At 43.1% G+C, this 10782-nt stretch overlaps 1 protein-coding gene and 1 non-coding gene across 2 annotated transcripts; both read right to left on the minus strand.

Moving 5' to 3' along the window:
• Nucleotides 1–8211: 8211 nt before the first annotated feature.
• Nucleotides 8212–8348, minus strand: LOC111824722. The gene has a single exon (XR_002827804.1). It is a non-coding gene; the product is annotated as a small nucleolar RNA SNORA2/SNORA34 family (small nucleolar RNA).
• Nucleotides 8349–9381: 1033 nt separating this feature from the next.
• Nucleotides 9382–10323, minus strand: LOC102422175 (60S ribosomal protein L6-like; the record flags this gene model as incomplete). Its single annotated transcript, XM_023749273.1, has 2 exons — nt 9382–9572; nt 9987–10323. Coding segments are annotated over 2 exons (490 nt in total), but the record flags the coding sequence as incomplete, so codon positions are not given.
• Between the last annotated feature and the right edge of the window lie 459 nt (nt 10324–10782).

The following is a 10782-nucleotide window of genomic DNA, read 5'->3' on the forward strand; positions in this document are numbered from 1 at the left end:
CCCGAGGATCTCGCTGGGCAGCTCGGCCAGGTCGGTGACGCGGTATGAGCCCGTCGTGCAGAAAGATGGTCTCTTCCTTCACCGAGAGCCACTGCGCCGAGTCCGCGGCCGCCGCCGCAGCAGCTGCCGCGGCCGCCGACGAGCCCATGGCTCCGGCTGAGGTGCTGGCGGAGAGGAGCAGCCGCCCGGCCCAGGGAGACGCGAGCGGGAGTCGCCGCGCTCACCAGTCCATGGCAGCAGCAGGCGCGCCCGCCTGCAACGCCCCGCTCGCCGCCTCGCCCGTGCAGCTCCGCCCTAGGCGGTCCGAGCCGCCATCCTCCCGGCCCCCGGCCCCGGAGACCCCGGCCCCGCCGCCGCCGCCGCCGCCGCCGCCCTGAGGAGCAGGATCCGCCTCTGGCGCTCGGCAGCCAACTGTCAGTGAGACGCCATGTTGGGGGCGGGGCTCCCGGCATGCCCCGCGGAGCGGACAATACGGCCCGGCCCACCGCTGGCCCCGCCCACCGCCCTGCAGCCCCGGGACCCCGGGTCCGGGCCACTTCCACGTCGCCTTTCAATCCATCTGGCTCTCAGGCTGACCTCCCGCTCCCCTTCTTGCCCTAGCCATTTGGGGGCGCCCTGGGTCTGCAGTCCACCTGGGGAAGAGGCTTCCGCCTTCTCCCAACTCAGGTGTGCACCCCTCGCTCAGGCTAGAGCCCCCACAGAGCATTTAGGTTCACTCACTGCTCTCACGTTTAAATGTGATATATGCAAAAAATAGGGCGCTGGGGGCGGGGAAAGGAGACATATGTAATACTTTTTGTAATACTTTAAGCAATAAAACAAAATTTTAAAAAAATAGGGCGCAGAGTAGGCGCTGCACACATGTACATAAGCCCTGGCTAGGACCGCACAGTAGGTGCTTCATATTTACTAAAAAGTCTAGCACTCAAAACTCAATGAAAGCCCTAGCTGGTTTGGCTCAGTGGATACAGCGTTGGCCTGTGGACTGAAGGGTCCTGGGTTCCATTCCATCAGGGGCACATGCCCAGGTTGCAGGCCCGATTCCTAGTGGGGGGCGTGCAGGAGGCAGCTGATGGGTGATTCTCTCTCATCATTGATGTTTCTAACTCTCTCTTCCTCTCTGAAATCAATAAAACTATATTTTAAAAAAACTCAATGAAAATAAAACACCAGTCACAATGCTTGGTGCCCACTGTCTGGCAATAATAAATCCCCCCTGAATGAAAGTTCAAACTATTTGTTATATTTCATCAACATTCAACACTGATTGATATAAACCTTAAATATACGCACACCATCCAATCTTTATACAAATATGAAAAAAAAAAACCTATATGTGTTGAGAAAAATGTATGGGAGAATACATACCAAATTGTTAATGTGAGTTGCCAAGCAGAGTAGGACTGGTCTAGAACGTTGAGATGAGAATCTTATCTTTGTATTGTTTTCATGCTTGCAAAAAATAAAGCGCTCCTATGTATCAAAGGACTTGAAAATGTGTGTCCACCAAAAGCCTGCACATGGATGTTTATAGCAGTTTTATTCATAATTGCCAAAACTTGGAAGTAACCAAGATGTCCTTCAGTAGGTGAACGCATAAATAAACTCTAGTGCATCCAGACACTGGAATATTACTTGGTGCTAAAAAAGGGCTATCCAGCCCTAACCGGTTTGGCTCAGTGGATAGAGCATCAGCCTGCGGACTCAAGGGTCCCAGGTTCAATTCCGGTCAAGGGCATGTACCTTTGTTGCGGCACATCCCCAGTAGGGAGTGTGCAGGAGGCAGCTGATCAATGTTTCTCTCTCATTGATGTTTCTGACTCTCTATCCCTCTCCCTTCCTCTCTGTAAAAAACCAATAAAATATATTTAAAAAAAAAAAAAGAGCTATCCAGCCCTGAGAGATGCTGAGGGACCTGAAATCCATATTACTAAGTGAAAGAAGCCCATCTGAAAAGGCTACATATCACATGATTCCAACTACATGACATTCTGGAAAAGGCGACACTATGGAGACAATAAAAGGATCTCTGGTTGCCAGAGGGTAGGGGGAGGGAGTCATAAATAAATAGAATACAGAGGATTTTTAGGGCAGTGAAAATATACTGTAGATACCATGATGGCATGTCATTTTACATTTGTCCAAACCCATAGAATATACAACAGCAAGAGTGAAACCTAATGGAAACAATGGACTTTGGGTGATGATGTGTCAATGTAGGTTCATTGATTGTAACAAATGTACCATCTGGTGCCATATGTTAATAATGGGGAAGACTATGCATATGTGAGGGCAGCAGGTACACAGGAAATATCAGTACCTTCCTCTCAATGGGAACCTAAAACAGCTCTAAAAAATACTTTTAATAAGGAATCTACATATATAAAAGGCTAAAATGATAAGTGTCCATTCGACTGTCCGGTAGCTATGACCCAACTAAAAAGAAGTAAGAAATGGTGGACCTTGAAAATGACTTCAGGTTTTCTTACTGCGCAGAATATAGTCAAACACTGCTACAGTTAAATATTTTACCCTTTGTTCTCCCTGTGTGATCTACAATAATAATCTGTTGTGTTGACATTTACTGCTGTGTTGCTGACAAATACCTGAAAGAGAAGTTGGGGTGCTTCACTGGGCTGAAAAAAGTTTAGCTAAATCAGAAAGCAGGTCTAATTAGGCAAGTTTATTCTACATATATAGAAGGCTAAGTTGACTCCCACATGCACCATATATATAAAGCTCTCGCTGGTGCCAATCGCACGCATATGTTTTGATCTGTCATTGTCGATCGTGAATTTGATTGACACTTCTATTATAAAGGCGAATAGTGATATAAAATATTTCTTATAATTAATTTCCTTTCAATATGCACGAATCTGTGCACCGGGTCACTAGTAAATAAATAAACTTGAAGAACATTAAGATGCATACCCTTTGATTCAGCAATTCAACTTTGAGGAAGTTGTCCAAAATAAATAACTCAATCCATAGTTAAGGATATGTATACAGGGATGTACAGCTTAGTATTGTTTATCAGAGGGGAATTATAATCAGTCTAAATGTCCAACAATATGGGATTGGTTAACTATAATAATGGTATATCCATAAGATAGAATATTATGAAGCCGTCAGAATAATGTTTATGAAGAATATTGACACAAGTAAATGTTATGATAGATTGCTAAATGGAAAAAAGTCAGACCAAAGTAGTAAGGAAATTTTGAGATTTAATCGTGTTTATAGTGTGATTGCATTTTTCAAATTACATCCATGTGTGACCATAGGTGTAGAATAAATGTCTGGGAAGGTATCATTCCTGATAACATTTGGGTGAATCTCGGGAGTGCATTTCCAGGTGACTGGGGAATTTGTGGTTTTTACTTTGGAATGTTTCCCAAGTTTCCTTCCTAGAGCATGCATTACTTTTGAAAAAAGCAAAAAATTAAAAAATAAAAGCTTTGGAGCACCTGAATGAGGGTACATCAATTTATTTATCCATCATAACACCCTTCAGAGTATTCCTTAATAGCCCCATTTTACAAGGAACTGAGGCCCAGAATTAAGTGACTTGCACCTGCTTAGGAATTGGCAGGATGGAGACTTGAACCCCTAGCTAGCTCCACCCGGCACTGCCTCCTCCCAAACAAATAAATCATATACATTGTACTGTTGCAACAATCTCATGTCCCTTACAATTATTGTTAATTTCATTATGTTTATCCCTCAAGCATTTGTTAAGCCACTAGTAGGTGTCAAATCCTGGGAGGTCTATAGAATGCAGATACAATATATCTGAATGTCCAACATAATATATGAAAAATTGACTCCCTGCTCTCAAAAACCTGGACAGCTAATCTAACATATGCAGAAAATCATGCACAGGGAGATGGCTATTCTTCTCTCAGTCACTCAACAAGTATTTCTTGATTACTGAAGTGTGACAGACGTTGTTGTTGGTGTGGGGTTACCGTGCTGAGCAAGGCAGAAAAGTCTTCTCTGAAAGAAGCTGCCCTGGCTGGGTGGCTCTGGGGATTGGAGCGTCCTCCTGTACACCAAAAAGTGGCGGGTATGATTTCTGGTCAAGTCACATACCCAGGTTTCGGGTTCGATCCTCAGCCATCCAGGTGCATGCGGGAGGCAACCAATTGGTGTGTTTCCCTGTCATATCAATGTTTCTCTCTCTCCCTCTCTCTAAAAAAAAAAAAAAAGAAGAAGAAGAAGAAAAAGAAGAAGCAATACTGGGGAGGAGGAAGGAGTGGGAGAGGTCAATGGGAGAAAAAGGGGACATCTGTAATACTTTGAACAATAAAGATACATTTTTAAAAATCAATAAAATAAAACAATTTCTAAAAAAAGAACTGACAATCTGGTGCGAGGGGATAGATAAGAAGCAAAGTGACAATAAGTCCAGCAGTTCAGAGCAAATATTGCCATAAAAATAATAACAAAACAGGCAAATGTGAAAGAATGGCCATTTCAGCAAATCCTGGTAACAGCCCTCTGAGAGAGGTAGTATTATTCTCCCCACTTTCAGCTGGGACACCAAGGCCCAGTTAGATACTTTGTTCAAAGTCTCAAAGCCAGTAAACACTCAACCTCAGAGATGAACCTAGGTCTCTCTCATTCTACAATCCCAGCTTCCTTATTTGGGCTGTAAAGACACCCCTTCATTCCTTTTGCTCACAAGTTCCAAACCAAATGGCAACCATCACAATTTTTAAAAAATATATTTTATTGATTTTTACAGAGAGGAAGGGAGAGGAATAGAGAGTTAGAAACATCGATGAGAGAGAAACATTGATCAGCTGACTCCTGCACACTCCCTATTGGGGATGTGCCCCCAAACGAGGTACATGCCCTTGACTGGAATCGAACCTGGGACCCTTCAATCCTCAGGCCAACGCTCTATCCACTGAGCCAAACCGGTTAGGGCAACCATCACAATTTTTTAATGCTCAGGTTTTGGGATCTAAATAACCATGGTGTGCAGCTCAGAGAAACATTCTCCTGCTTTTGTTTAGATTTCAAGACCAGGAGTCAAGGTGCCCAGGAACTACTGTCTTTCACCACAATGAGTGAAAATAGCACATATCAAGGACTGAAAGTCTGTAGATTGCATAATGAGTAGTTATTTAATATTTTAGCAACAGTTATTAGTCATCGGGCCACATGGCTGCCACTGTACCATGATGAGGCTGCTGATGAGTTAATATTTATAGAACCCCCTCTGGAAAAAAGACCATTTACTGGGAATTTCTACACCGGATCAGCAGGACAAAGAAAGTCCCTGGTCAAAAGAACTGGATGCTGGGAGCTTGTAGGAAAAGAATCTAAATTTAGTCAAGACAAACACACACATACACACACACAATCACACACTGTGCACACAGAAAACATCTATTCACAGATTCATAGAAAGAAAAGCTTATGATTTCTTTGGAATTGCCCTTTACATACTTTCATTTGAGAATGGTGGTGGTGGGGGGGGGGGCGGGCTGGGGAGGGTTGGAATGGGAAAAGGAGCAGGAGAAGGTGTTGGCTGGGTAACCTTAAGTTGGAAGCAAAGAGGAAGCATGAGAAAACCCTTAGGAGTTGGGACTCAGTTTCCCCTGGGAGGCACCTCCCCAAGAGAGAGCAAGCTTGTTGATTCAGACCATCTCCTCGCTACCCCAGCCGGGCCCCTCTGGGATTCTGCAATCTCTCTCTCCCTTCTGCTGGCTTTTCTGCACCAGCTGACTGTCTAAAACGAGTCTGTAATCCTTACCGGGCTCAAAAAAAATACGAGTGTGGCATAAAGATAAGTAGTCCTTGATAAGCCTAATAGAGCTTGAAATAGCTTTAAACAAAGCAGCCATGTTAATTTTTAAGGTCTTTGAAAATACAAGGAACACACACACACCTTTGCTAAATAGACACACACGAACAGAATCTGTGGGGGAGAAGGATTATTTCCACCTCACTAATCACTGTCACAAAGAGGAAACACACACACACCTACTCAGTCTTTTTTTCAAGTGATCTGTGGGTCGTTTTTTTGGTGGTTGTTGTTCGTTTGTTTTTCAAGGAATATTCTTTCAGCTCTTGGGCAGGTTTATGAGGCGACAGGGAAAAGAAATCTGAGGAAAGATATTTGAAAATGAAGAGGGAGAATGTCTCATTAGAGCTTTTTGAATTATCATAACTAAGGGACCAGCATCCACACTGATGAAAAGCCTAACGACAAAGAAGCTTGAAGAACAGCTCTCGCCCGGCGCGTGGCTCCCAGGTTCGAAACCCAGTCAGGGCACATACCCAGGTTTTGGGCTCTACCCACAGTGCGGGGTCTGCAGGAGGCAGCCGATCTCTCTCGCCTCCCTTTCTCTCTGAAATCCATAAAAATAAAGAGCAGCTTTACAGAAAAATCAGCACCACGGAGCTCAGAAAGACGCATGCTCTGGCACCCCCTTGCGAGCATAAAGGGCCTTGGTGCACAAAATTTCTGATGGGAATTTGCTAATTTGCAAACATTTCCCTGCTGCAAAACAGATTAAGAGGCAGAAGCCCCACAAAAGAAGAGTGGGCAAAAGAGAGGACCATAGTTTGCGCCAGAGGAAAAGCGAACAGTTTTCATTCAGTCGACGTTTACTGTGCCTGCATTGTGCAAGCTAAGTGTTAGGTCTGACATTTAGCTTCCCTGCCTCACGAAGCTTAGGATGGGAAGTCACGTGAAGCAAGTGATTCGAAAGGGGCTGAGAAGTCCAGGGACCTGGTCTGAAAAGTGGGAAGGTTCCCTGAGGATGTCGCATTGAGTGCTGGTAACTGATGTGTGAGTTAGCTATATAAACATGAGGGTGGGAGAGGGAGGTTTAATAAACCAAAGGAAAGCATTTACATGAAATGCAATGTACAGGGTGCTCGAATCACGGACTGCCTAGGTTGGGGTCTCAGTTCCTTTGTGTCTGAACCCAGGGATGAAGCTCTGAGGTAAACACATCTGTTCTGGTGGCACTTTAAATTAGCATGGCCCCTTTGGTAAATCACTTTGGCTATACATATGCAAAGGTCATAGGACCATGCCTTCTGAGCCATCATTTAACTTCTAGAAATTTACCTAAGGCCTGTGTGGTTCCGTTGGTTGAATATCATTCCAAATACCAGGAGGTCGCTGGTTCAATTCCTGGTCAGGGCACATATCTAGGTTGTTGGTTTGAACCCCTGTTGAGGCATATACAGGAGACAACCAATGGATGTTTCTCTCTCTCCCTCTCAAATCAATTAAAAAAAACACACACATCCTCAGGTGAGGATTTAAAAAAAAAAAAATGCATCAGAGACTATCACTGTACACCATTGGAATGGTTAGAATATAAAAAAGACAAACATGGGGAAGTAATGTACAGCGTGGTGACTGTCGTTTAGTATCACCCAAGAGAAATGAAAACATGTCCACACAAAAACCTGTATGCAATTGTTTAGTGGCTTTATTCATAATCTCCAATAATTGTAGACAAGCCCAATGCCTTTCAATGGGTGAAATTTAGAATAGTAATACTTTGATACAACGGGATACTGATTGGCATTAAGACCTACTGAAGCATGAACAAAAAATGTTATGCCAAGATTTAGCATACTATCTGAAGCTCTGGAAAAGGCAAAACTCAGAAATAGAAATTCTACCATTGGTTACCTATAGTGGGAGCTGACTTTAAAAGAGCATGCAAATACTGTAAGATTTCACTTATATGTGGAATATAAAAAAACATACCAAAACAGAAAAGGACCAATAGAGAACAAGCTGATGGCATCAAAGGAGTGGGTGAAAAATTTTATTTAAAAAAGAGCATGCAGGATCTTTAGTGATAGTGGTGCTTACAAACTATAGATGTCACAAAGCTGCACACTAAAAATCAGGAATTTCACCAAGTGTAAATATGTATCAAGAAAATCAACTTTAAAACCAAAACCCATCAGAGCCATTTTTACTTCTCTATTGCCAAAAACCCATCTGATGACCCATTGTTTAACAGGCATTCTTGCCCAGGAGTATAAACTGGTACAGCCTTGGCATTTTGATAGAAATTCAAATGCATAAAGCCTTCAACTTAGCAAAAAAAAAAAAATCACTACCTACTTGGCTCTCTACATGCATACTTAATGCCATTTACTACATTGTTTATAATTGCAAATGGAAACCCAAATATCCATAGAATAGTGCTAGTGAGTTTTTTTTCCAGATGTTTCTTTCTAATGAATTGACCATTACATTTCCTAAGTTCTGAAATGGCCAACAGACCATAGAAAGACATTTCTTTAGGCGCCTGCTTGAAACCAGCAGCTTCAGCAAACTGCTGGCCTTGATTCAGGGCCAACAGACAGTTCTTACCAAAGGTTTTGTTTTCCAGTTTCAGTTACCTGTAGTCAACCAAAATAATTCGTTTTAAATTGTGCACCATCCCGAGTCATGTGCTAAAATCTCTCAACAGTCCCTCTTCGTCCAACTTGGGATGTGAATTGTCCCTTTGTCCAGTGTACACATGCTACATATGCTAGTCATAAAAAGACCAACTGTAGAGTGTCATGGCTTAGTGATCCAGGGTCACCGAAGCAGATGATCCTCCGGAGTCAACAGCCTAACACCTTATCACAATGCCTTCATCTCAGCATGAAGGTGAATATATTTTAAGACCACATTCACATAGTTTTTATTACAGCATAATTGCCCCATTATTGATGCCTCCAATTTGTAAATTAAACTTTGTCATAGGTATGTATGTGTAGAAAAAAACAGTATACACAGGATTTGACACTATTCATGTTTCAGGAATCCACCAGGTCTTAGACCACATCCCCAATGGATAAGTGGGGGACTACTGTACTATGTAGCACTAAAGATAGACACTTTTTATGGAATTATCAAAATATGTGTATTTCTATAGTTATACAATATACTATATATTAGTTTTAAAAAGGAGGGTAAATAACAATATGCATTTGCTGTGTAAGCTTTAATAAATTAGCTAGAGGCCAGAAGCACGAAAATCGTGCAAGAGTAGGCCTTCCTTCCCCTAGCTGTTGGCACCTGGGTCCCGGGCTTCACTCGAAGCCCTGGCTTTGTCGTCTAATTAGCTTATCACGCTTTTATTATAGATGATTATAGGGGTGAGGCTGAGAATTAGATGGAGGAGAAATGGATTGTAAATCATTGAATGGGATGAGTCTGTGACCTAAAAGACCTATCTCATCCATGTACACTAACTGGCTTAGTGACTGGAGAAATGCTATTTTATATTGGCAGGTGCTGGGTGAAAAAGCTGAGAAGCTGGACCCTCAGGAAGTGCTTCCAATTCTCTTTGGCTGAGTCAAACACATATCGAGGCGTACAAGAAAAAAAAAAGACACAGGAAACCTATCAGTTATTTAATCGGGTTCTTACAAGAAATTCAGAACACCAGTTTGTGAGGATAAACCCCATTGGTGAGAGCGAACAGAGAGCGGAGGTAGCCCTGGAGCTGAGGAACAGCTTTGATTTTTGGCAGAATTTGTGAGTCCACAGCTTTCTGGTCAACCTTGCGCTGATCTGTAATCTCATATTTCTATAAAGAAAGAGAAAAGCATTTAAGAGTTGGGCACAAGTACCAAACTCCTGGATTAATCATTTCAAATACTCAAATCCCAAGAATATTTAGAAAGCAATTTTGATACCGCTTTCCTTGGAGGGCTGGGAAATATAACAAAAACAACAGCTCTTATTCTTTTGTCACTGCAATAACACACCAAAGACACATAAGGACGGATTCCCAACAGAACAGAAGCAGTAACTCAAGAGTTCTGCCAAAACTTCAGGATTGTGAGTTGAGCTTCTACCTGGTATTAAGAACCGTTTTTAGCAGAATCTGGAACAATATTACTCCCCAGATATTCCTCATTATTTACAACTTTCATTTTTCTTCCTTTTGTTTATTTTCACTCCTGAACTGGGGAGGCATTAAACAGAACCAGCAGCTCACCTCTTTCTCTGTGTCGAAGATCTCGCCCTCCTGGTGTCTGGGCTTGCGCAGCTTCTTCTTCTTAAAGTAAGCATCATTGAGATGTTTGGGGATTTTCACACCACTGATATCAATTTTGGTGGAGGTGGCGATGACAAATTTCTGGTGTGTTCTACGAAGAGGAACTCGATTGAGGGACAGAGGTCCTAAGGGGGGAGAAATCAATATAATGAGGGAACAGGGAAGCAAAGCTCTAAGAACTGACTTTGAATTTGGTGAAATCAGGAGAGTTGAATTTCTGAGTTTTCTCTGGAGCTGAAGAAATTCCAGACTGCTCTTTCTGCTGACTCCATCAATACTTTTTCACTCTTTCTCTTTGAGGCAGCAGATCTTTGCGAAGACCCTGACTGGCAAGACCATCACCCTCAAGGTTGAGCCCAGTGCCACCACTGAGAAGGTCAAAGCTAAAATCCAAGACAGAGAGCATCGCCTCTGACCAGGAGCATCTGATTCTTGCAGATAAACAGGTGGAGGATGGCTGCACTCTCTCAGGCTACAACATTCATAAAGAGTCCACCCCGCACTCGGTGCAGGACAGCATTGAGCCCTCTCCCCACCAGCTCGCCCAGAAGTACAATTGAGATGAGATGATTTGCTGCAATGTTATGTCCACCTGCACCTGGGCACTGTCAACTGCTGCAAGTAAGGCCCACCAACAACCCGTGCCCCAAGGTTAAATAAGGTCCCTCCACCACTTCCTTGGCCTGCAGGTTCAGCCTGAACCCTATGGCCTCAATTTTTCTCTTGCCCATTTAGC

Source organism: Myotis lucifugus, unplaced genomic scaffold, assembly GCF_000147115.1.
Source record: "Myotis lucifugus unplaced genomic scaffold, Myoluc2.0 scaffold_4841, whole genome shotgun sequence".
Lineage (NCBI taxonomy): Eukaryota > Metazoa > Chordata > Mammalia > Chiroptera > Vespertilionidae > Myotis > Myotis lucifugus.